The sequence below is a fragment of the Dermacentor silvarum genome, chromosome 10 (assembly GCF_013339745.2).
Source record: "Dermacentor silvarum isolate Dsil-2018 chromosome 10, BIME_Dsil_1.4, whole genome shotgun sequence".
NCBI classification, from domain to species: Eukaryota; Metazoa; Arthropoda; class Arachnida; order Ixodida; family Ixodidae; genus Dermacentor; species Dermacentor silvarum.
The window spans coordinates 50,698,641-50,726,059 of NC_051163.1; the positions used below are offsets into that span (position 1 = coordinate 50,698,641).

Sequence of the window (27,419 nt, forward strand, 5' to 3'; positions counted from 1 at the left end):
AGCCGCTTGGAGAGACCAAAAGCTTGCTTTGCTTGTAATGGACGTTACTGTGCTGTGATAAAAACGTTCCAAAGAAACCGGCCTGTCTACTTCAAGCTGCGTTCCGCCGCTTCTGTTCGTTTTGCGTTTGCGGCGTTCAGCGTGTAGCATTCCGTTGCGTAAGTACTTTCCATTCTTGTTTTGCGTTGTCCCTGCTTCAGGCCCCTTGTGCTCCCTGCCGCTTCGCATGCGGTCGCCTTGACCATGTTTCGCGTTCGATTGCGAGCTGCGTTGCTGCAAATACAGTCGCCTGATCACAAAACCGCGCTCCGCGTTTCTTATATTCGGTGCTATTCAATTTATCGATCCATTTCATATTCCATTCTTTTCACCCTTCATCATTACAGCTCGAACGCCGCCGTTGCTAGGATCGCTTCGATCGGCCACTTGGCGCGAGAAAGAGAATGGGGGAATGAAATGCCGGCGTTGCATTATGCAGGCCGTGCTCTCTCACATCTGTGCAGCTGTCGTTTCGTTATTTATGGCTTTTGTGCTCTGAAATATTGAAGCGTTCGAAATGCGCTGCCGCCATTTGCGCCACGTCTCTGTTTGCTCGGCGTCCCGATAAGCATCGTTTTTAATGAGTGCAGCAGGAGACGCTTCATTAGCGACATAGTACTTCTGTTCGTTTTCACTTTCGTCAGGTGTGTGTGTGGGCGCGCCGAATTTGTAGCCTGCTCCCGAATTTCGCGTGCCAAGGCACAATGATAACGACGAAGCGCCGCGTGCTGGGCGCACGCTTGGCGAAGCCGGCCGCAAGGTTAGTGTTTCCCGATAATAGAGAATTTTAGCAATCCGCTTGCGTCCCCTAATCTAAGGCCCACTAATGCGCGGGGCCGAGCCGACCTAGCCCCTACGCATTCCCGATTTTTGGTGCTTGTGACCTTAGGGCTCTTTTCCTTCCTCGGTCACATTTCAGCCGCTAACTGATGTTAACTGCTAACTGATGTTCGGGTGTCAAGCCAGAAGGCCTTCCTGTTCCTTGGCAGTCAATCAACTTCTTCTCTCATGTGATCTTATACGCGCATTGTGTGTGTAGCCAAGCGTGCTGTTTATAATACGTAATGAATTTTGTCCCCTCACCCTCGGCGTCCCTCTTGTAAAGCCGAAGTTCACTTGCAATTTTTAATGTCAATTATATATATCGCAAACGGGTCTTTTCGTAAAACCATCGATTGCTTGGTTCGTCATACAATAGGCCGCCTAGCAGGAAAAAAGAATTCTTTTTAAAGCACTCTACAGGCAAACATTTAAAGTCAGCCACACTGTTTTGTTAGCTGAATTCTCTGCAGCGAATGTCGTTGTCCCTGCCTTATCTCGTCAAAAGCTATCAAACAGGCATCAGGTCGCGTACTGGATGCCTAGCTTTCCAAATTCGTTTTCACTAATGAAGGGGTTCGCCAAGGCTCAATACTTGACCAACTAGTATTCTTGCTTGATATAAATCCTAATTGCCTTTCTGAAACTGCAGCTTTCTCGTACACAGGCACCACAATACTTGCTACCGACTGGTTCATCATTTCTCGGGCTACCAAATGAAACGCTGATCTAACATTTTAACCTGGTGCTGGTGTTACTTTGTCAAAATCAACCCCTAAAATGTCATGTTCCATTCCAGTCACAAATCTTACACAAGCCAATATGTCAAATAATTTTTACCACCATATCGTTCATGCTGTTACTGAGTGCTGTGTTACTGAGTATCTGTGTGTGTGTTGCTGAGTGTATCTCAGTCGTGTTCCTGTGGAAACAGCACCTGGCTCGGCTGCGGGAGGTGTGTAGTTTGATCCCCACTGCCGGACACCTACTGGTTTAAAGATGGGCACAAGCAGCCCCCTGCCCAGGCATCCAGCTTTCTAGGGGTGCTTTGCTTGTGAGAGGTTAACACAGACTGCTATGCTTGCTGTACAAGAACTGAAACAAACAAATAAGGCCTTGTTGGCCTCAAGTTAGCCCCTGCTTTTAAATTATTACTGAAGGCCCAATCCTTTTTCAATACATTAACTTTTCTTACGTTCTACTATGCACTTATTCAAAGCCAGCTTAATTACTGCATAACGGTATGGGTTAATACTTAGCTTAAGCATTCAACTCCACTGCAACATTTATGGAGCCAAGCCACAAGATAACATTTAGCCCATTCTGTAGTAATGCCTGTGTACTCTTCGTTAATCACCGATTTCTAGGGAATAATGAATACCCGTTATCGCAATTAATATAGAACAATGTTCACATTCCAGTACTATTCTTAAAGTTTGCAAGTTTCTGTATTACATAGCACATAATGAAGCGTTGTTTATTAAAGTACTAGGAGCAAACAAGTAGTTCCTGTGCATGCACATGGCTCTTCAGAGAGGGCAAATGATCGCTGTACAGCCTGTAAAGTATGGCTACCTAAGTGACGTAGCCTGCCCCACTAAGGTTATCATGTTTTATGTCTATACAATGCCCGCAGGGGTGAAAACTTACTGTACTTTTGCCCCAATGTTATGTTTATCTGGGTACAGTTGACGTTTTGAAATATTAAAAAAGTTTTAGAAAAATATTTGCATTTACGAATAGTGGCTATCGATTCGTTATTCCCAAGGTTCGAATATTCACACACCCCTACAGATTACTACCAATTAATTACCTCAAATGTAATCTTTTAATCTCCTTGTTCAAGGCATCAAAGAATCTTTCCTGTAAACTTTTTATAGGGCTTTTCTTGAATTTTGAGATTTGTTGCTCATAAACAATTTCTTCTTACCAGTGGTGCGAACTACTTGTAGGAAGAGAACTACGTACTTCTGAGCAGTATCATTTTGGGATAACCGCCTATTATATGTTAATTAAACTCTATTATTATGTGCGTTTAAACAAGTATGACTTCGTTTTCTGCTACGTAGCTAACTTCTAATGTATGGTGCATTACATTCTGTTGTTACTGCAATACTTATACCGCCTGTATGCAATTGCTTTATTTGTGGTAGTGCCCTTGAGCAGCTCTAGAAAGCTCTTTAGTAATGGTGCACTTGTGATCACGTATAGAATCGAAAGATATAATGAAGCATAAAAGCTGGACAAATAGAGGTACAAAAAAGCACAAGAAAGTTAGTAACAGATGCAGAAATCGGTCAAAGAGCAAACGAGGGCTAAAAATGTCGGGATCATAATGCAAGGTATTTCATTCGGTTAAAACACATGTTATGGCCCCTTTGGCTTCATTGTCTGATATTATCATAGGATAATGGCAATGAAGCCAGAGGGAAGTTAATTGTTACGTTTCATTTAAATGTAGACGAGGGTTTATTGGCCAGCTGCCTGCTCTTAAATTCACATACTACGTGACAGCTGCAGTTAGAAGGGCTCTCCACGTCTGCCGTCTTGGTCGTGAGCAAGGCTGGCTAACACTCCCAAGGCTATTCTCTCACCAAAGAAAATGGCCTGTTGGATCACACCGCGGTAGCTTCATAGTTGCAACACTGCAAAAGCGTCGCAGTAGCGTTTTAGTCAACCTCCATGCTGACAAACTGCGGTGGTTGTGTAAGGTAGCTAGTTTATGGCATGATTTATTCACTTTTTATAAAGTTTGCACCCTCTGGGGCTTATCTTGTCCCACACCAATAATCATCTACCTTGCTTGCGTTTCCTTTCTGAAAAACTCCGCACTTACTACTTTCCTTTCGAGAATGCTATGTCGCGCTGATAACGCGCATGCCGTTCGTGACCTGGAAGTACTGGGCTCGCAGCGTTAAAGAAAGGAAATGTGGGCAAGGTAGATAACGATTATTGTTGTGGGACAAGATAAGCCCCAAAGGGTGCAAACTTTCTTCAAGATTGTAGTGTGCCAAGAGCTTCGAAGAGTGCATAATGGCAACTGCTGTGAAAGATAATTTTCGTGGAAGTCCTGAGAAAACGAAGAGATGAGGCATGTACGGTATGTGTAAGCTGTAATGACAGGTAGAGATTGATAGGTGCTCGGCCATGTGTAGTAGGTAATGTGACACTATGGGGAGTGTAGGCATTGCTACTTAAAGAAAAAAGAAGTGTTGTGTGTTGTTCAGAAAGGAACAATTCAAGGAGAAAAAAATTATAATTGGAGGCAAGAAATAGTTTTTGGTGTAAAGTGAGTGTTCTTGACAATAAAAGTGTGTGCTGTATTTGTAGAATGTAATGCCACAAGGAAACCTTGAAGTGGGGCGCCTCATATGTGTAGGGAGGAGGGAATAGTTGAAATTTCGAATGTGAAATGTTTTAGAAATTGCTATCTGAAGTTGCTGAGCATTCGTTGTGTTTAGATAAAAAAGATAACACCTGTTAGAGTCTACAAGGAGAAATCCAGATACGAGTCCTGACTTTTCTGAATAACTCAACTTGCAAGATAGCCGTGGTTGTTACTCAGAAGAACCAGTTCCTGGCCAGAAGAATGGGGGTAGATAACTTCTGCTTGATAATTTCCAGTCGTTCAATAAAGATGCATCACCTTTAGGCCACCCTACAAATGTCATCTTGATTTAGGCAAAGCAGTTTGTCATATGGTCAACCTCACCATGTTTGTATTCCTTTAAAAGGCTGTGGTAACGTGTTTTTGTGTTGCTTTTGTCATGGTACGCTGCATATGACATTTGTTTCTAGTTTACAAATTATTCAGTTAACCCAAGGTGCAGTTGTGAGTGGAGTTACATGTGTAGCAGCACCAGCAACGCACAGAACTGTTGTCGACGCTTATCAAGTAATGTAAATAAGCCTTCTTTTTCTTTACCAAATGGACTTCTATGCATCTTTTATTCACGCTTTTAGATGTGAAATATTTGGTGTTTGATTCAATTAGAAAATTTCACTGTTCAAACACCCCTCCATACCTGTAGAGTCCCGATGTCACACCAATATGTACAGAGGCATCTACTGTTGAAGGGAACACTTGAGTGCAGAGCATGTCCGGATTTTCCTTTCTTGCAAGAGTACAGTCACCTAGATTTGCAGCAGATAACTTGTGGTCAATAGCTCCGACTCCTTTCGACACACTTGTGCAGTGCACAGACATTGCTTTTGCAACCACTTGCACCTAGGATGCCAGCAAAATGAGAGCCGCACATTCGAGTGTTCCTCTTAACAGTGGACCACACTGTACCTGGTCACTAAATGTCGGTATGAACTCTTACATATAACTGCACGATTCCAAATTATGCCACATGTAGCACAAACTGGAAATGGTGGACATGGTAGTATGCATATTACTTTCCTCTAAATTGATTCATTTCATTCTGTGAGCATAGTACAGACATTAAAATGTGTACATAGCAACACCTCGAAACTATTAGTAGCAGCATGCGAGCATAGAAATGCTAACAAGAACATGTTTCTGGGCTAGTTGGTGCATGTCAGTAAATAAAAACTTTGCGCAAACTATAGTCGGGTACAACTTGAGAAGGCAGGCGAGGCCCTGCCCAGATGACTGAAGCGCAGCAGTTGATTGCCTCCGCGACTTAAGAAATAGTCCAGCTGATGGGACTCGGCCCAGCTTGCAGTGTGGGCTGCCATTGGCGGGGTCACCGGCCGTCCAGCTCATGACGTCAATCCGGAGTGCGCACCCATTGGTGGAGGCTTGCTTGCATCTGCCTTTGAGGGGCGGATGCACCTCGCGCAGGTGTACCGTGTTGACATTGGTTCACCGCAGAGTGTCACCCTATGTCATTTCTTGTGCATTCCTGTGCCATTCTAAAAGTAAAATTTTGTATGTGGTTAGATAAAACTGCGCTTACCTCTGGTGATTTGAGATAGTACCTTTTCATCTGCACTAAAATCATGCGCACCTAGTAGTTGTCAGACCTAGACCCATGTTTCATTGTTGCACCAACTGCAGTATCGCTACCGCCTGTCTTCATGCCACCAAGCAAGACTGTGGCATCATGCTGTGCCAACTTACAATACGCTTGTATTTATTTCTACAGGATGCCTAACCAAAGCTTTGCACCCCGTGGTCGAGGTGGGTATCAACCTCGTGGAGGACTGCGCACCGCCCGTGGCTCGGCCGGATTCCGGAGCCCACCAATAAGACCTGCTGCTTCCAGAGTTGGTTCCGCAACTGGCTTTCGATCTGCGGGGTTTCGCAACTCCTTTAGACCGAGAGCACCGTCAGTTGCTCCTAGAGCTGGCTTGCAGGCCCAGAGGATGACATCTCCGCACACAGGCAGGTCCTCAGAAGCAGCGTACGGGCCTCCCATCAATGCAGGCCCTGCTGCTGGCATGGGCGCTGGCGACGCAGACGATCGAGGAGCATCGCGAAAGCAAGTTGCACTCTCCGTCAGTACATGGACGGTGCAGATCGGAGAGGTGCCCATCTCGTACGTCTCGCGGGAGAAGTGGAGGGAGCAGTGCCGCCCCGAAAAGGGCATGCGGCCCGACCTGATCGACGAGCCGTTCCGAGGCTGCACCCTGCAAGACAGGCACCCCAACGAGCCCAAGGCCACGTACACGGAGCAGGAGATGCGTAATCTCTGTCCCACCTGCGGCACTCTGGTGATCCACTGGGAAACCCACAAGCAGGGAAAGCTGCACCGCGAGCGATCCAAGGCCAGAGAGTCAAACAGCCACACGCCAGGACCAACACAGCAGGATGTTGTAGCTGCACTGCGCGTGCTCCAGGCCACGCGGCCCGACATCATCGCGGCCTCCCTCGCCGCCAGTGCACCCAACTTGCTCGTGTCTCTGAACAACACCGGGGGCAACAGAGTGTCGCCTCCGAGCGAGAGGATGAGACGAGGCGCCCGGTCTAGGTCTCCGTCGCCGGACAGGAAGCGACATGCCACCCGATGGGAGCCTCCGGCCCATTATGACCGCTATGACGAGGCTGCTCGAGCTCCAGCTCGTACGAGCATCCCCAAGGGTGCAGCTTCCAGGGCTGGTCCTGGGCCAATGTGAGGATCACACATTATTTTATTTTTGTCGTTTTGTTTGCAGGGTCCTGGAGTTTGCAGCAGCGATCCTGCCAATGTCTGCAGGTCTTGCGAACACAGCACTCAAGTTTTGCACTTGAAATCGGCATGCAACTTCAAAATGCCATGGATGCCTGCCCACCTATGTGGTCACTGGTTTTCTGCGCCCTAATTTTGAATACTCTCACAAGGACAACGTTGCATTGAACCATTTTTGATCTCGTGGCTCAGTCATTTGATACCTTGGGATTAATTGTTTAGCCATCCATTCACATCAGCAGGTCAAGGCCAAGTCACTATGCTGTGCAGGAATTCTGCCCACCAACTAGAAATCTTGTCTAGCGGTGGTTACAACTAATTACTGTGGATGTCCCATGAAAGTTGCACACATTGAATGCAAACTACTGATGGCAACTGAGTTGCTGCTTGAGGCTTTTCAAGTACGTCTCTTCAGTAGTCATTTGTGCTGCCTTGCATATGGCATGCGTTAGTGACACCTGCTGGGGGTCATGACTTGGTGGATATGGCATTTTAAAGCTGAGCATGAGTTTGTGGGGATGACTCCTTTACGGGTTTGACTCCCCAATGCAGGGACTACATTCCGGCGATGTGTAATGCAAACACGCCCATGCTCATGTACTTTGATTTAAGCTCTGGTTAAAACATCGCCAGGTTTTCAAGCCCGTGACTGCACTCTCACTGACAGCCAAGGTGTTGCTTTGGACTGTTCAGCAGCATCAGCATTATGATTCACCTAGCAGTGTGGAAAGAGATTAGGCTGATAGGCAGTTATCAAAGACCACCGGCTGTTTTAGTGACCTCGCTGCTCGTCTCTCAGGACAGTTTGTTGACTTGCAAGTTGACTCAACCTTTGAGCCGTGTTGCCACAGTGGCCTGTAGTTATTACATAATGATAAGACGACTTGATAGTATCCATGTCACACAAGAAACACTGGTGTTTCCCCTGTCTGAAGCTCCACAGTTAATGAGACCTTGGACTGTCCATTATATTGGGATATAAGTTATTAGGCTCAACAAAAGGAGAATCCCATCATGGCCAGTTGTCGGATGGCCTGTCGTTGGCCAGTTGGCCAGTTGCACATGGCCTGTCGTTGCCACGTGTACTACCTGTTCTTCGGGGGGAGCAAAGGTGGCTTGGAGTGCACTGAACAAGAAAGAAGAAATCCACGCTGGCTGCACTGCTTCCATAAATTCGCCATGCAAAAGGGCACTGTCACTGTCAACTTGAGGTTGACAACGAATCACAGACCTGGATCTATTTGTTGGTATATGTAGAAGTTCCACAAACGAGGCACATGTGGCCAGTTGTCAGGGTTGCATGGCCAATCATCGCCATATGCGCGCCCTATTCTTTAAGGAAACAAGTCCAGTGAAGGGAAAAAGGAGAGCCACAGCCAAATGCTGCAAGGAATTCAGAAGCACATTGTTGCCAACAGCTTGGGGTGGTCAATGTGCTATGGCGACAAAACTCTTTTAGTCCGCAGAAAATATTGTACTTAGCACATCGCGAGAGTAATTGCTTTCCAGAAGACGAGACTTTCCATGACCACCATGCCAATGTCGCACAACAGACAAGTGGAAAACCGGTGACCATTTTCTACAGTCGTGCATGAGAGGGCGTTGCAGATTTATCATCATCAGCCTGTTATGTCCACATGAGAACGAAGGCCCCTCCCAGTGATCTCCTAGGTGACTCCTCTACACATGTCTTCGCCATGCTGCTTTCAAGGTACACTGCAGAAAACTGCCCTTCTGCACACCGATGCTTAAGGCTTGACATAGTCCATCTCTCTCAACCTTGTTGTGGTCAAGGCATACCAAAGAGGACTACCCTTTGGTGCACCAAGGCATGGGTTTCGACATTCTGACTCCTCTACACCATCTGTCCTTGCCATGCTGTTTTCAAGGTGCACCGCTGAAGACAGCTCTTCTACACACCAAGATGTAGGGCTTCACATGGTCCATCTCTCTCGACCTTGTTCTGGTCAAGGCACACCACAGAGGACTGCCCTTTGGTGCACCAAGACATAGGTTTTGACATTCTGACTCCTCTACACCACCTGTCCTCCTCATGCTGCTCTCAAGGCGCACCGCTGAAGACAGCTCTTCTGCACACCGAGATGTAGGGCTTGACATGGTCCATCTCTCTCGGCCATGCTGTGGTCAAGGCACACTGCAGAAGACTGCATTTCAGGCACCAAGACATGGGGTTTGGCATGGTGACTCCTCTACACCATCTCTTTGCCATGCTTCTTTCAAAGTACGCCGCAGAAGACAGCTCTTCAACACACCAATGCAACGTAGGGCTTGACATGGTCCATCTCTCTCGGCCATGCTGCGATTATGGCACACTGCAGAGGACTGTCTTTTGGCACACCGACAAGACGTGAGGCTTGACATTGTCCATCTCTCTTGGCTATGCTGCGGTTAAGGGGGACGTGACTTTTGCATTGCGAAAAAATTCAAATTTCACACTGCAAATTTTTAAAAATCACATTTTGAATTTATAACTCTTTTTCTATTTTATTTCGAAATATCTTCCCTAAATACCATGTAGAAGTGCTCTAAAAAATTTTTATCACCACAGATGGCGAAAACTTTTGTGGAAATGACCGAAAAGCAGTGTTTTTCAAGCCACAATCTCCGGAATAGCGCAACCGAGTGCCGCCATCATGGTCTCATGAGAAATTGCATTTCTCGGTCTTCAAGTTTGCCGTGTCAGCTATCTACTCCAGACATAAACAAGTGCCCAAAGCAAATGATTGAAGGTCATTCTGAAGTTGCCGATTGGCTGTGGCCTGCCACGTGACTCCAGCGTGCTTTGTCATTGGTCTGGTGCCCACTCCGAAGGTCGTCTGCTCTTGCCACTTCATGAGTTAACGTCTCGACCACCGTAATCACAAGTGTCAAAACGGGCACTTTGCATACATCGCAGAAGTGTGGCCGATCCCTCTGTTTCTGGATGTCTCACAGTAGCAGGTAAGCATTCTGAGCATCGGTGACTTGGACTTCGCGACCAAGGTTCGTGCGCGTAATCCTCGGACACTGCTAAGCCTTTTAAGCATCGGTGCTTTGGAATTCGCGACCAAACATTTCGCGCTTTGGCACCTTCGATTTCGCAATCAGGCACATTGCCAATGTGCAGACCCCTCAGACCTGCAACCATGCACATAGCGCATGTACTCTTTGGACCCACGACTAAGCATCTCGCAAATCAGTGCTTCGAACTCTGCGATTAAGCACATCACGCACGGACTCCTCGAACCCACGGCTAGGCATTTCGTGCATTGGCACGGACTGTGCGACTATAGTGCATCGAGCGTTCACTCTTCGGACCCGCAGCTAGGCATTTTATGCATCAGCTCCTTGGACCAGTACTAGGCGTTCCGCGCGTCAGCACCTCAGACCCGCAACCAAGCACATCACGCATCGACTTTTTTATCATATGATCACAATATTTTGTAACTATCTATCATACCATCCCTATAGTGAAAACCTCATCATCAGCTCTGTTCACAAGGCCCCTTGAGCTCATGCACACACGGGCTGTAGAAGTGAGCAATCACACAAAAGTACAAGCTGGAAAAGCACTTAGCAGCTGCATTGCTGCCTATCAGTGACTCTGATCCTAAGCTTCACAGCCATTGTCAAGGAAAACAACTCGGAAGGCTGTTGAAAGCTTTCTTTCATTCATTGATATAGTCTATTCTACCAAAAGAAAAAAATGCTTCACTGATTATATTGGAGACTGTTATGAATGAGGCAGTCTACAGGTACGACACTGGAGCTATATTCTTGCCCACACGAAGTTCTGCGCCTTGCTGGGTTTGAAACCCAGGCAACATGCTGAGCAGCAGTAAAGATTGCAGTACGGAAAAGGGGGGGGGGATGAAGCCACACAAAACTAGAGGTCACATGTCCAAGAAGCCCTGCATCACAAAACAAGCCAAATATACAAATTTTCTGTCTTTTAGAAAACAGAAGAGAAAGTGAAACTGAGCGACGTTTTCTCCAAAGCTTTTTCTTTTTTCCTTTCTGCTCAGGCTTTTGGAGCTGACTTCTAACAAACTGTGAGGCCTATTTTGACTGGTTTTGTCATGTTCCTTGGGCTACAGTGTAGGTCGCGACATTCTTGCTTTCTTACCTTGACTTCTTTCTAAATTTATGATGTGGCTCTTTGTTCACCTCATAAGTACCTGATGCGAAGGTAGCGTAAAGAATGACAATCTAAACATTTTGTTTTGTGAAAAAAAGAAAAATGTAGTGCCCTTAAGCATACATTTAGATATGCAGTCAATGTTTAGCAAGCCTTGCTTCGCATTCTTTAAGCTACCTAGGCCCTCCACGAAGTGCAAAGGAGAATAGATTTTGAATAATCTGTTCTCAAGATATCTCTCTGAAACATTTATGGGAGCATCGGGGAGGCATTCTCGATATCTGTGCCAATTTTCATCAACATCCATTATGGAATAAGAAAGTTGGTTCTCAAAGCCACGTCCCCCCGTTAGAACACTTCGCTGAGAACTGCCCGGTGCACCAAGACATGGGGTTCGAAATGGTGACTCCTTCAAACCATCCATTTTCACCATACACTTTCAAGGCACACCACAGAAGACTGTGCACCAACAAGGTGTAGGGCTTGACATGGTCCATCTCTCTCGACCTTGTGTTCAAGGCACACCGCAGAGGACTGCGCTTAGATGCACCGGCAAGGTGTCGGGCTTGACATTGTCCATCTCTCTCAGCCACACTGTGGTCAAGGCTCACTGCAAAGGACTGCCGTTAGGGCCATGAAGACAGGGTATCACAGGGTGACTCCTCTAAACCACCTGTCTTCGCCATGCAGCTTTCAAGGCACATCGCAGTACACTGCCCTTCTGCCCACCAAGATGAAGGGCATGACGGGGACCATCTCTCAGCCATGCCGTGGTTAAGGTGCACTGCAGAGGACCCCCGTTCGATGCACCAAAACAGCGGTTTGATATTTTTACTCCTCTACACCATCTGTCTGCCATGCTGCTTTCAACGCACACTGTAGGAGACTGCTCTTCTGGACACTGAGACCAAGGGTTTGACATGGTCGATCTCTCTCAGCCATGCTGTGGTTATGGCACACCACAAAGACCTGCCCTTCGATGCACTGACAAGACGTAGGGCTTGACATAGTCCATCTCTCTGTCATGCTGTGGTCAAGGCACACAGCAGAGTACTACTCTTTGGCGCGCCAAGGCATAGGGTTTGACATGGCGATTCCTCACACCATCTGTCTTCGGCATGCTGCATTCAAGGCAGACCACAAAAGACTGCTTTCTGCGCATTGACGAAGTAGGGCTTGACCTGGTCCATCTCTCGGCCATGCTGTGGTTAAGGCGCACCACAGAGGACTACCCTTGGGCGCCATGACATAGTATTTGACATGGTGACTCTTCTACACTACCTGTCCTTGCCTTGCCGCTTTCAAATCGCACTGCAAGTGATGGTCCTTCTGCACACCGACAAGATGTAGGACTTGATATGGTCCATCTCTCTCGACCATGCTGTGGTCGAGGCACACCACAGAGGACTTCCCTTTGTCACATTGATGAGATGTAGGACATGACATGGTCCATATCTCTCGGCCATGTTGCTTTCAAGGTACGCTGCAGAAGACAGCCGTTCTGCACATCGACAACGTAGGGCTTCACATGGTCCATCTCTCTCGGCCACGCAATGGTCAAGGCACACTGCAGAGGACTGCCTTTCGGCGCACCAGAACATAGGGTTTGACATTCCGACTACTCTACACCCTCTGTCCTCACCATGCTGCTTTCAAGGCACACTGCAGAAAACAGCCCTTCTGCGCACCGACGTAGAACTTGACATGATCCATCTCTCTTAGCCATGCTGTGGTTAAGGTGTGCCACAGAGGACTAGCCTTGGGCGCCATGACATAGTATATGACGTGGTGACTCTTCTACACTATTTGTCTTTGACTTGCTGCTTTCAAATCACACTGCAAGAGATGGTCCTTCTGCACGCTGACTAAATGTAGGACTTGACATGGTCCAACTCTTCTGACCATGCTGTGGTCAAGGCACACCACAGAGGATTTCCCTTTGGTGCATTGACATTGTGTAGGACTTGATCTGGGCCATACCTCTCGGCCATGCTGTGGTCTAGGCACACCGCAGAAGACTGCCCTTCTGCACATCAACAAGACATAGGGCTTGATGTGGTCCATCTTGGCCATGCAGCGGTCAAAGCACGCCGCAGAGGACTGCCCTTCGTCTTACCAAGACACGGGGTTTGAAGTTCTGACTCCTCTACACCCTCTATCCACGCCATGCTGCTTTCAAGGCACACCGTAGAAGACAGCCCTTCTGCGCATTAAGATATAAGGCTTGTTGGTATGGCATTTTTAGAAAAAAAGGTTCCTTTCGTGCAGGTTCGTGGGAAAGAAGAAAGGATACACACTACAGCACGAGACTGATTTGGTACATCTCTCTTGGCCATGCTGCAGTCAAGGCACCATAAGACTGCCCTTAGGCACACCAAGACATAGGGTTCAACTTGGTAGCTTCTCTGCACCAGGGAGAGTTTTAGAGCCTGATATTAAAACCATTATGCCACGGATGCATGGACAAGCGGAACCACTGCAATTAGCAGCAATTATGCGTGTTCTGCACTAAAAACAAAAGTGTAGATTGCTTCGCAATTTAGGTCAGGAACGGCCCATAAAGCGTAATAAATGAACCCACGAGAACGTCTCAAGCCACAAGTATGAAAATCAATCACATTCGTGCACCATCATTCCCATGGTGGCTGAACGATTGCAGCACCGGAGTTCCCTCTAGTAACTATTGTAGGAAACTACTCTGCAGCATGTCTCTTGAGTTTGCTTCTGTCAAGACATACCATGGAGGACTGCTCTTATTCAGAGACTGCCTAGACAAAAGACTTGTTGAAGTGGCCCCTCTGCATTTCCGATGCTACTGGCATCCCGAGCTTTTTTGATGCTGTGTAATCCAGAAAGATTGGTCAGTGTTGCTGAGCAATGCTAATTGCTATTTCTTAACAAGGCAAGAATTTTTGTGAAGGCCCACTGAAAGTCTTAAAGGGTCTTTCACTAGGAATGGGCATTACAGATAAAAAGCACGGCGTGTAGATTACGCCTTGGCGATTATTTAGAAAACCGTGAAACGACTGCGAGGCAAGAAAATGGTCGAAATTTCAAACAGAAATCCTGCATTCCCTTTTGAGGGAGTCGAGGTCACGCCCACGAATGCTTCTGCGCAAGACGCACTGCTTGTAATATCGCCGACCATGGCACGTGACTGTGGTTAATCACCCAATGCTTGTAACACCAATGCCACCACTGGAAGTGTATCGCGTAGCAAAATGGAAGCGAAGAAAATAGAGGTGGGGCTCGTGACGTGATTGTGACCTGGTCCGTCAGCTTTGGTCTGGGGAAGACTGAAAGGGAACGCAGCTTGTGGACACTTGTTGAGGCAAAGGGGGGGAGTGTTCTTGTTGACAGTGACGCTTGTTTCCTGGCGGCATGGTAACAGGACAGTAAATTTCTTCACTCCCCTGCAATGATGAACCAATTTGGAAAATCATTTTGGTGAAACGATCCCTAGACAGGGCCTTCCAACATTCACTGCATAACCAAAATTTGCAGTGGGCTCTTGTGAGTGTGAGGGTGGTAAGTCCTACCCGAAACACAGGTATCTGATCCTCGGGCGAGGGCGTGACTATAACAACAATGGCATGACTGCTCATGCATTGCGTACCTTGTATCAAATTCTAGGTGGGGACAGATACTACTCTAAACCACGCTGATGCTTTGCTGTAAGCGCACAGAGCTGTAGAGGCTAAATGCCTCTGTTGAGGCAGAGGCATGTTGCAACTGCAAATAGTCTCGCAGATTTGCATGAGCGTGCTGCTCATGCATATTTGTGCATATTTGCTCAGTGTTGCTTGCGGTCCTTATTTTCTAGCAGCTAACGTTTACCATGTGCTAACCATTCACAACATGAAGCAGTGCTTGGTTGTGCTAATCCTTGGGCTCGCCTATGTACAAATACTAAAATTCGATCATTGTTGAATGACAGATTTTTTTTGCAATTGGAGTGTTAGCAAATGGAAATGGTGACACAAATTTTCTCTTTGGTTCATGCTGTTCTCTGGTGACTGGGTGCTGGATTGCCCTTGTGGCACTGATTTTCTATATTGCCTGGGGAATACTGAAGCGCGCACATAATTGTGTACTTTCACAATCGAAAGCCATTAAATTTAGCATCTTTAAAACCTTTATTTTTCTTTGCTGTGACAAATATGATTCGCCAGTCTTTCGACACCACTAAATGGCAGCTTATGTTCATTGGTATACCTGCCTTGAAGAACAGTGTGTCACTGCTTGCCTCCTCAGGGAATTCAAATAATACTGTACTAGACACTTCACCAGTAGACCAGTTCTGAATGGCCCTGGAACGCTGCTTGCCCACTTGAGGGGATGTTTTCATCGGGAGTGTCAAGTGTGGGAAGCCAGTCAAGAGGTAGTCTTGCTCCAGACCACTGTCAGTGATGTTCTGTGCAGGGAATTTTCCCTTTTGCAAGGAATTTTCAGCCACAATTTTGGATGAAAGGGAAAAAAATGGAATCTTTGCAACATTGCAGGGAATTGTAGGATTGATGAAGTTAATATTATAATTATCCCTTTGAGTAGCATCACATTGACAATCTACTGCACATCCTTTTCAGTGCACAGGCCGAACTTGCAGTCAATCAGTTTCAAGTTCTAATAGTCTTTGTTGTTGAAAAGCAACCGTACTGTTAGGTACGAAATGTGAACTGCAGTTTGCTGCATCAATATTCGATAAGGATACCTATTCAGAATATCTAAAGAGACAGTGAGCCAGCAGTGGCGGTTGATGCTAGAGCTCTGTCTACGGGCAAGATATGTCGGGAACTGACCTTAGAAATTGAGTTCTCAATGTATTGTGTCCAATCGAGACAGACATTGAATAAACCATAATGTTTTGAACACGAGTTCACAGACAGCTGCCAAGACACCTTCTCACATACACACACACTTAACCTATGTGTGTGTGTAGGTGTAGTTAAATGTTTTGTGATATTTTTTAAATAATGCAGGAAATATTGTTGCAAATAAGGAGTTTTCGTGCTTAGGAATGGGAATTGCGCAAAGTACAGAACATCACTGCCGTCAGCTGCACTTCATCCCTCAAAGAGGCAGGACGTGTGTCGAGTGAGCTACTGAACAACATTTTGCAATGTGGTGAACACAGTTTAAATCGTGCATCCGGGACCTCAAGGAGATGCGATGTAATGCTAATGCATTTACCGCTACATTTTGTAGCAGTGTCTTTTCAGACGCTAATCCCTGTTTGTGCTTTTCGTGCTTCGTCAGTGGTCAGAGCGACACTCCCCTAGCATTATCAACAGGTGCAGCCAGCCCTTAGCAGTGGATGATAAGACTGGCAAGAATCGAGCAGAAGGCATAGCAAGAAAATAGCAGCACAGCTGTCCTGTCCTTCGTCAGTAGATTGGCTTGGACAGCAATGGACAGTTACCTTTGTCAACATATTAGTCTTGTATAGCAGCGCAAAGCTATGTTCCTCTATCAGTGGGTCAATCTTGGGCAACACTGGATGACTGCTCGCATTAATCAGCGGATGAATCCTGGATATCGTTGGTCCACACTATGCTTTCGTCGACAGACCAAAGATTGGCAATGCTGGATCACTGGGGTGACCATGTCAGTTTGCAGCCACACGGAGCTCATTTTGGCTGTAGTAACAAATGGGCACACCAGTGTTGATTTACGCAGGAATGTTATAAGGTTATTGCTTTTGTGGTGTTTATCTTTGGCAAGAAATCAATGTTAAACCATGCTAAATCCATCAGAAGTGCTGTCCTGGACAACATAGGATCACTGCTTGGCCTCACCACTAGGTACATCCTGGGCAACACTGTTGAGTGATTGCCATGATCAGTGGCTCACTCCTGGACAATGCTGGGTCACTGTATTTTTTTCACCGATGGATCACACTTGGGCAACTCTGTACGTGTGAGTGCCTGCCTTTATCAGACCAGTCTTGGACAGTTCCGGATGGCTGTTTTTATTGCCTTATAAATCGGCCTATAACAACACTGGACCATGGCTTGCTTTCAACGCTTGATGAACCTTGACACTGGATCACGGCTTGACTTCTTCGGTAGATAAGCCTTTGATAAAAAGGTGAATGACTGCTCGCCTTTGCCAACGAATCATCTTGGACAAGCTGGATCACTGCTGGCCTTTAGCAGTGGACATGTTATGGGTTTGACATCTTGGTCGCTACTTGCTTTCAGCACTGTCACCCTTTGGCTGCACTGGATACTACCTTAGTCAACAGATATATTGGACAATGCTTAGTCATTGCTCACCCTTGTCAGTGGATCTCTCTTGGGCAACACTGGATTGCCGGTTTACTTATCAATGGATGTCTTGCATAACACATGGTCAGTGCATTTGCCTTTGATGACGCTGGATCACTATAGGGCTTTATCAGTGGATCGTCTTGAACAGCACTGGATGTCTCCTTGCCTCAAAACCGCCTGAACACTACTGGACGATTGCATGTGTGCATCAGTGGATAAGTCTTGCCTCTGAATCATAGCTTTATTGACATGTCAGCTTTAGGCACTACTGTACTGCACCTTGCCTTTGACAGACCAGTCTTGGTCAGTGCTAAGTGACTGCCTTTTCAGTGGGTCACTCGTGGACAATCCTGAACCACTGCTTGCCAGTGACAGCCCTGGATAAGTCGCTGCTGGGCCAACATACCACTCTTGGATACTTGTATTATTGCTGCTGTCATCAATAGATATGTCTCGGACAACAGCGGATCACAGCGTGCCTTCACAGCATACCCGTCTCGGAAAATACTGGTTTGACATGACTGGCCTTGGTCAACGCTAGATTTTAGCTTGCGTGCAAGAGTGTGCATTGGGCTGGGTGCCTGCCTGATGTCGTCAGTGGATCACTCTTGAGCAACACTGGATGTCTGCCTGCCTTCACCAATCGATTCGTCTTAACAGTGGATCTTTCTTGAGCAACAATATGTCTTGCTTTCATCAATGGACTATTCTTTGACAGTGAAAGATAACTACTTGCCTTCACAAGGAAGTCTTGGTTACCTGTGCCACACACTTTTTTTTGGAGGACAGAAGTTTACCGTAACATAGAACTTCTGTGTTCATTGAAGACCAAATAATTTCTTTGTCGGGGAATAATGTTCGAATTTTCTTTTCTGCGAAGTGTGTTTCACCATGCTGTACTTCATCGCAAAGTTAAATTGTTAAAACTTCTGGAAGTTCTCCTTCGGAAAGGTTACTAATGCAGTACATTTTTGCAATGGGAGCATCTCATTTGTTCGCACCATAGTGCTTAGGTGACACGGACAAGGAAGAACGACCAGGACAGATGCCCATCCTTGTTGTTCTTCCTTGTCCACCTCACCTAAGTGCTATGGTGCGAATAACTATCAAACCGACTATCCCAAAAGTCTGTAATCTGAGAGCATCTCATGTCTATAAAGGGACATGAAAGAAAAGCATGAAATCAGATAAGAGTGGTAAAGTGTTCTTTGAAAACTTTATTTTCATTAAATTTTTTGTTAACAGGTTAGAAGAGAAAATGAATTCAGGTCACAGTTTAAACCCTTTGAGGGTCAGTTTTTTGTGCAAAGTGTAGCCCCCAGAATCCAATTTCTTTTTTTGCAGATTTAAAATCTTCAGGCTGACCAATTTCGAAAAAATATGACTGAAATTTTTTTTTAGAGCAACCATAAAGTGACGGAAAAAAGATTTACGTGGGTAAACATGCATTGCTTACTCATGAATACAGGAGAGCTTCGATAAATAATTTAAAATAAAAATAAATAGATACACTGAAATATATTCTTATTTGGCACTTGGGTAGTAGTCCGCATCGGGAGAATCGGCGCTTGACTCGCAGCAAAGCAACCAGTGCACACGTCCGTAGCATAATCGAACCGTGTATGCGAGCACACGCAAGGAAACTATGGTTGTGCACCCGCAAGAAAAACCAAATGAGTCGGAAGCCTGCAGTAATCCTTCATTCCGTTGCCAGTGAGGGGCAATCTGTTTTTACGTGCCGAGTCTTGAGAAAAAAAAACACGGGCATGGCAGCATTGTTTGTATACGGCAACATCTTTTGTGTATGTCAGCGCCCGCCTGTGAACAGATGTAATCGCATCCCTGTGAGCAACCGACGAGCTGACATCTAGCGGTGACTCTTTGAGAGATTAAAACCCCGATAGACCAGTTCTTATGAGCGCAACGAACGGAAACGGCTCGTGAGACGAAACCAAAACTAACCGCTGCACACCCTCGCACGCTAAGTCCAAGCAAAGCAGGAGGTAAATCCACAATGCAGATGGATTCTCCTTTCAACTGAAGGTTTCCTCAAGTCTGGGAAAGTCGGGGCTGCCAGCAATGTGCTGACAGAACAGGTCGACGTTTGCTCTGGCATTGGGATCGATGCGTCTGTTCAGGAGTTTGCTGCCACAAAGATAGACCATTTCATTGTCAGCAATGGATCATTTCAGCCCCACCCCTCTCAAAGTGGAAACCAAGTAAACTTTAAATGGAACCTGCAAGGAGCCCTTGCATCTAGCGAAACTATAGAAACTTGTAGCGGCGCTATCTTCAATCGCAGCGCCGCCGACAAGGAAGACAAGTCACGAACGCAGAGCGCGGAGCAGAAGACAATCCAGCATGGGGCCAGGGCTGCTGGTATGCCTGTGGCCACGGCCATCGACAAAGGCAACCTCCGTGAACCAGCATTCGTTCAGACGCGACCTGATGGAAGGCACCCCGCGGTCACCCAAAGGCAGAGACCGGGGAGTGATAAATGTTGTCCACCCAAAGCTGGCCAACATGGGAACTGAGCTTGGGACCTTTCACGCATTGGAGGCAAGATGCATATTCCTTTCACTAGCCATAACAATCACGTTTGCCCAGGTTGGATGGCCATGACAGCTGGGGTAAGACAGTGACAGTGCTACAATAGGTCAAGCAAGTTTCTGAAAACTGGTGAAATGAGGATTTGGGCACACTGGTTAGGTTCTCTTCATTCAGCTGTGTGAGAATGCGTTCCTTGATGTGGCATTATTTCCATGGCTGAAGGATGGGTCAATGAATGAGCGAAGGGATTGCGAATTGCAACTGGGCAGTGATGAAAGTGCTGCACCAATCGCGCCAGACTGGGCCGTGAAGGAAATGCTGCTACATGCTTATGTTTATCGCAGGTATTGCGTGAGGCCTGCACCTACACGCACCTACTCTGAATATCTGAATAATTGGGCAGAGAAAAAAAAAGAAAGTTTTGCAAAAAGAAAGCAAAGAATCACTGTTGTTGCTTTTTACGTTGCTAGTGGTACGAAAAATAAGCCTAATTTTGCTGTGTTGTGCTTCATTGAAATAGTGTCTAAGTTAAGTAACGCGATGGTTGATGCAGCAGGGGCACTTCACATGCACCTCTCGCTAGTCCGTCATGCAGCCTGATGTGCATCTCACACAATTTCTTTGTTTGGAGCTTTCCGTCTACACCGTTCCCTCTAGTAAACGCGCAAGCATAATTTAGATGCGTTGGCGGTAGTTCCCGGCGGATTGCCCATGGACCCGATCTCCGCTACTGTAGCCGCCAGTTTGGCCCGTGTGCCTGATCTCGCGTCACGTTGCTGAAGCTAGTGGCCATGTCAGCTCGCCAAAGCTTTGCACTCACCACAGAGTATCATCACATGGCCGTGTCATGCGCCCCCACGATTAGACTAAAGGAAGACACGTGCTCCCTCCAACTCCTCTCTTAGCGTGCCCTCGCCTGCCTGCTCACCCCCTCTGCGCGTGCAAAGACTCCGAGCATCAAGCCACCCTCCTTCTCGACTCACCCTTGCACGCTTTCCCTCGCCACTACAGCATTATAGCCCAGAGCCACAATTCTGTGACCCTTGGACTTTGTACGGAACCTCACGGCAACTTTGACAACGATGGAAGTTCACCTGGACTATTCGTATAATTGCTATAGTTATGAATAATTATTTTATGTGATTGTGGTGACGCATGATGCACAGCTGTTCGATGCACCTTTTTCGCAGTCGCTCAACGGTGTACCAACATGCGTTAAGTGCATCTTATTACTGTTAGGCAGCTTGGATGGGGAAAAAAAATTGGCAAAACGGGACAAGGAAGTAAACACTGGCCACACAACACAAAAGCTACTCCATCTGTACCTGCGAGGGCAATAGAAATGGCATCCGTGTTTATGTTCTATCTCGATTTGGGCTTTTTAGCTGGGCTTCTGATCAGCTATGAAATTGCTCGGCTAGTAATTTCAATTGTACTGATAGTGTCAATATATAGCAGCCACCGAATCCTTTTAATAATGCTGGCATCAGCGCCTTGCAGAGGGACAGACATGTTGCTGTGAATGGAATAACCTGGAAGGCCATATGCTGTGACTAGCAGAAGCTCATCCTTGCGCATAATACGGTGCTTGCGCAATATTATTAAATAATCGGGTGGTTATACATATTCAACTTGTTAAGCGGATGAAACGTTTTAACAGATGAAATGGATAATGAAGCCAAGGGCAGCTTGGAGGGAATTAACTCCTTATTGAAATGCAGAATTAACTGGGAATTAGGGTTATATCTGCATGTGTCTCCATCTTATATAACAAAAAAAAAAATGGACGAGCAAGTTGAAGAAAAACTTTGATCTTAGTATAATGCATAATGAATGCAAGGTTTTGGAAAGTACCAACTTGTATATAGACTTCCTCTTTCGCACCAGAGCAGTACGTTACTGCTCCAAAGCATTGTATTTTTGCTCCGAAAGCGTATATTTCTGCTCTGAACTGTGATTCTTTCTGCTCCAAAAGCTGCTCCAGAAGACCAAATTCCGCTTTCATCACTGTGACTGGGAAACAGCCTGCCCCTGTTGATGTGGTAGCGGAGTTCGCTGCGGTCTGAGCAGCAGGCTTAAACTGTGTGCCAGGAGTTCAGGAAAGTTACACGGCTCCCGAGGAATGAAAATTGCATGCAGGCAAATGCCATTGCTCCCTCGAAGCAATGTGTATTTAACACCCTAAACTTCAACAAAGAAAGAGTAGGCCATCTTATTGACCATAAATTTGAATGAGCCGTTGTGCAAATCCCAACGGAAAAGATGGAACAGTGTCCGTTAAAAAACACTGGGATGGTTACCAAGCTTGTCATCCCTTTCTTGAATAACTTGGACGGTAACAAGTACGTGGTGCTGAAGTTGCGGAAAATTGGATCTTGTAAGAAGGTGATTGTGTGAACTGGCTTGGACAGTGACAAGGTGCGCTAAGACGTGTTGGCAATGTGCGCAGACACAGCTTTCTTTGGACAATGGCACATATGCTCTGCTGTAAGAGTTACTCATCGGTTAAACAAGAGAAGGGACACTTGAGTGTGTCGCTTCTGTGCTCAGTGGTTCGCTGTGTGCTCATGCAATAACGTCATTGCCATCTGTTTCAAGAGTAGAAACGGAAATGGCGCGAACTCAGATGCTACATTAATCTTGACGGTGCGACGCCTGGTGTGCCACAGCGAAAGCTCATATTGCTACGCCTGTAAAGAAGACACGCTGCAAACGTGCATAGCGAGAACTGCGGCATCGAAGCGCAAGGGCACGAACGCGGTGATTCTCTTCTCCACCTCCAGGCACCTTCCTCCTCCAGTGCTCGCTTCCCTCACGGCGACAAACATAATCTCGGCAATTTGACAGACGGGGCATCTACACTTGCACTTAAAGGGAAGCGAGAACTGCTGGTACATGTGCACAATGGGCTTGAGAGCTGGGCCAATGCGGTGGCGAAGTACCGGCATCATTTCACACAAGCTTTCGACGTCTTACTGGAATTTCGGAACCACACATGCCCTGGCCATGATCCTTGGTCATGCACCTTGAAGTTGGAAGAAAATGAACCGTCATAGGAAGGGCAGGAGAGTGGGTAGACCACTAGGGGAAGGCAACTGAAGTAGTTGGGCTGAGAACTGTAACAAAATTGTTCATTTCACATGCCGGAACCGTCACATGGCAAGCAGTGGAATCTTTGCTGCGTTGCAACTAGAATCGACTTTTCAGGAAGTCTACCACTGCTCTCCACTGGCTGTGCTGCTCAACCTCAACAGGCACTTGACAGTTGGCGTCAGGCTTGCTCGACTTGCAGTTCAGCAATCTATAACTCTCCGTTTTCCTCCACAGCACTGTCCACTCCAAGCTGCTGTAGGCTTGCAATGCTGGGCACCGTACGGTGTTGCTTGCTGTAGCACACCGGCAGCGCAGTGAAACATCGGATGGGGCATAACTTTCCGTTGTCACCAACACTGCCAACACAGTGTGTTGGCAGTTCCAGTGCGTCTGCATGTTTACGAGCAGCCTGACTTATTGTTAGGCTTCGTGGCAGTAGGCGGATCACAAGTGTCTCTTGCCCCCCCATGTTTCATGCAGCAGTGTTTTTTGCTCTCTGCTTCCAGGCAGCCGATGTACGACGAGCCACCGCACGGACCAGGCCGCAACTACCCATCTGGTATGTTGCTAAACTTTGTTCTCATTTACTTAGAAGTAGTAGCAGCTTGAATTGGAACACAAATGGGAAATGCAAATCTTCCTTGCACATTGTCACTTGGGAGTGCAATGTGGCATTGTCGCTAGCCGGACCATGAACGTTACTGTAGCTCGAAAACTGCGCATTCAAGGCGGAGTTGCACAAAAATGGCACAAGCACAGGCGAATATAAAATTGCACCAACATGTTTTAATTAATTCATAGAGCGCAAAAAACAAGACATTGACAAAACAAAGCACATGTGCTCACTAACATATATTTTGAGGAGAAGCGAATGAAAACGGCTTATAGCCTACACATATGCAGGAAAATAAACATTGTTGGGTGTTTAAAAAACAAACGCTCTGCTGGTTCTTAATTGGTTGTAAAGAACGCTACATAATCATACCTGGCAAGTCTCCCGGATTACCTGGGAGACTCCCGGATGTGAACCATTTCTTCTGGTTGTACGTTTGACAAGAAAATCTCCTGGAAATTGCTGTTGGGTCCCGTTCCCACATCCGGTCTGGCCACATTGGCAAAAAAATCCAACCCAGTTAGAAGTTCATCGCGCAGTAGTAGGGAAACCATATACATGCGCTATTTCGTTATTAAGCTAGCCAGCGAATGCCGCCTTTCGCAACTAGCAACACTTAGGCTGTGTTCTAATTCTTTCCATCGTCTACTTTGACATCTACGAAGACAGCCAAGACAGCTTCGACGACAAGTAATGGAACGGATTTCGAGCCGTCTGGAAGTCGCTTCTGCAACGTGACGGCATCTCGCGGCGACAAAAACAAAAGTAGAGAAAAGCGCACATTAGTTCTGTATTTTAAGTATTTTCGCCTGCGAACCTATGAAACACATGTGACTTACATTAAGGATATAGAAAAGTGTGTCTACGTTTTTGTGTGCGCAGACAACCTTCCCGTCGAGTTTCTAAGCGCCCTGCTCAGTCGCCATCTTGCTTAGACAGGAAAGTAGCCTGCATCGTTCTTGACTTCAATGCTGTCTTCGCGATGCTGTCTACTTTGACATCTTCGTGAGAATTGGAACGAGACTTAAGATGGCCGCCGTCCACTTAGTTGTCTATTTAGCTGTCTAAGGCGAGTATTGGAACACACCCTTTAGCCTCCATCGTTCTCCTCGGCGTCAGCCGCTCTGGCATTGCGTAGGCCTACGGTCAGTCATGGCTTTAAAAGCATGTAGTGCTCAACTGAAGTGACTCTAGGTATTTTGTTGATACCACAGAGCAATGCAGAGTGCAAGCGGCAATTTAACATCGTGAAAAATACGAGGACGCAGTGCTGCTTGTCCATGTGTCGCTCGTTCAAGACGCTGGGATAAGTCAACCTCGCAAAATGTGAAAGAAATGGAATTTCTTACAATCAAACATTACCTGAAGAATTTTTGAACACCCGCCGTGCTTGCTTAGTGGCTTTGGCATTGCACTGCTAAGCACGAGTTCACGGGATCAAATCTAGGCCGCGGCGGCTGTATTTCGTTGGCAGCTAAATGCAAAAATGCACGTGTGCCATCCATTGGGGGCACGTGAAAGAACCCCAGGTGGTCGAAATTAATCCGGAGTTCCCCACTACGGCGTGCCTCATAATCAGATGGTGGTTGTTGGACGTAAGAACTGAGAATTTTATTAAATTTGAAAGAATTTTTGAAGGCAAAATTAGCAACAACGAAATGCATGCAAAATTGAGACCTTGATGTTCACGTGGTCATTTGTATATCTGTAAATAAAATTGTATTGAAGTTCTCCTGGCAGTACTTAGTACTTGAAAATATCGACGGTGGGGGAGGGAGGTGTTGTGTAACTGACTGACCCCCCCCCCCCCGGTCGGAAGAGCTCCGATCCTGTTACGGTCTTTCGCCGTTCGTACACTGTGAAAGCTGTTAGTACTATTGTTTGCTGAAATTAAGCTATTAAGAGGACGGCTGGACACTGTTGCACTTGAGCTTTTGATGGCTTCGTTTGTAAGGCAGAATGCAGGGATTGCATTAGTAACACGACTATTAACTTGGGAGAAGGGCAAGAATAGCTTGCTCAGGGGAGGCTTATGTGACGAATTCTGTATGATTGATAAAGAGCCTGCAGAGTTTTTATTTAAATGCCTTGTGGAATTTCTTCAGTGCATGTATAGACTGTAAATTGCTTTTATGCTTCCCAAAATATATTGGTTGTTAGTGAGTGCCTGTGCTGTTGTCTGTCTTGTCCGTGTATTTCTTTTTTTTTTTTGTGACCTTTTAATTAATTGCAGTCAAACCTTGTTATAGTGAAGTCATATGTGACATTAAAATACCCTCTTTATGTCCAATACTCATAAGCATATTTATGTTACCCGCTGATATTGGCGAGAAATATTTTAGATTTGCTTCGGTTATATCGACATTTGTCTATTGAATCGACGGAATGGGTGCCAGGAAAGAGAAGTGCGGTCGAGGACAGCAGAGAACTGCTTACACAAAAATATTTTACACCCCTTGAGGCATGCATACATTGTCCACAAACAATAATCTTCATCTGTCTTTCTTGCGCTTCCTTTCTTGAAAACTCTGCTCGCCTACCTTCCTCTAAAGAATAATCTGTCATGCTGATAACGTGCATGTTGCTTGTGACCTGCAAGTATAGGATGCACAGTGTTAAATAAAATGAGGGAAAGAAAGTGAGATAGGTGATGATTATTTATTTGTGAGCGAGATAAGCCCCAAGGTGTGCAAACTCTAATCTTGGGAGTGTAGGTGGATGAAATGAAATTTGAAGGCATAAGGTGGTATCAGCTTGGAAGATAGGATATCTCTGGGAGAGGCATTTGTCCTGCAGTAGACATAACTGCATGCAGATTATATGGGTTTATCATCATCAGCCTATTTTTATGTCCACTGCAGGACGAAGGCCTCTCCCCGCGATCTCCAATTACCCCTGTCTTGTGCTAGCCGATTCCAACTTGCACCTGCAAATTTCCTAACTTCATCCCCCCAACTGGTTTTCTGCCATCCTCGACTGCACTTCCCTTCTCTCGGTAACCATTCTGTAACTCTAATGGTCCACCATTAACTCTAATGGTCCACCATTAGAGTTACAGCAATTATGCATTTTTTTTTCTTGTTATGTGTTATATTGAGGTTCAACTGTATAGTGACCAACTCGCCCAACATTGTTTTCAAGCAAGAGGACTCGCGATAGGTGGTGTTGCTTCCTCCATATACTCTTTGCTCAGTGCATCGGTGCCCCCTTTCCTTAGTGCCTTTAGCTTTTTGTTTTCCTAGATTCGCAAGGTTCATCCTAGTTATATTCTTATCACTGATGTGTTGCTTCTGTTGCAGGCTCATACTCGTGGCGATAAGCAGACATGTAGACACGTCGCACCACATCACTGTCTTCACCCCAGAATTTTCACTCTGTATTGCACTCTTGGTCCATGTGCTGAACCCTAAAATAAAGCTTTCTTCTCTTCACAAAAATGTGTCCTATTACCTTTGCCTTATAGAACCATCAAAAGGCACTCGGACCCGCCATTGTAGCTCTGTGGCATTGTACAGCGGCTGTGGCACTGTGCTGCTAAGCAAGAGGTCGCTTGTTCAATCCCGTCCACGGTGTCCATGTTCTGATGAGGGCAGAGTGCACAAATGCCCGTGTAGTGTGCTTTGGGTACACATTAAAGAAACCGGGGAAGTCAAAATTGATTGATCCGTAGCCTTCTCCTACAATGTCCCTTATCATTTATAACACAGTGCAGTTTTAAGTTGGTAAACTCGACAATATTTAAAAAGGCACTCTGGAAGATG

At 46.2% G+C, this 27,419-nt stretch overlaps 1 protein-coding gene and 1 long non-coding RNA gene across 3 annotated transcripts; both read left to right on the top strand.

The window, feature by feature from the left end:
- LOC119431240 (uncharacterized) lies at positions 1-27,090 on the top strand. 2 transcript variants are annotated; one of them, XM_037698719.2, is made up of 4 exons: positions 1-158; positions 5,973-6,938; positions 23,552-23,604; positions 26,958-27,090. In XM_037698719.2, the coding sequence occupies exons 2-4, from the start codon at positions 5,974-5,976 to the stop codon at positions 26,975-26,977; spliced, it is 1,038 nt and encodes a 345-aa protein (XP_037554647.1). In that variant the 5' UTR covers positions 1-158; position 5,973; the 3' UTR covers positions 26,978-27,090. The 2 variants fall into 2 exon arrangements, with proteins under 2 accessions (XP_037554647.1, XP_049513532.1); XM_049657575.1 differs by lacking the exon at positions 1-158 and adding an exon at positions 548-799.
- On the top strand, positions 6,946-22,995 carry LOC125940908 (uncharacterized). The gene is made up of 2 exons (XR_007464072.1): positions 6,946-8,884; positions 9,063-22,995. It is a non-coding gene; the product is annotated as an uncharacterized LOC125940908 (long non-coding RNA).
- Positions 27,091-27,419: the final 329 nt, after the last annotated feature.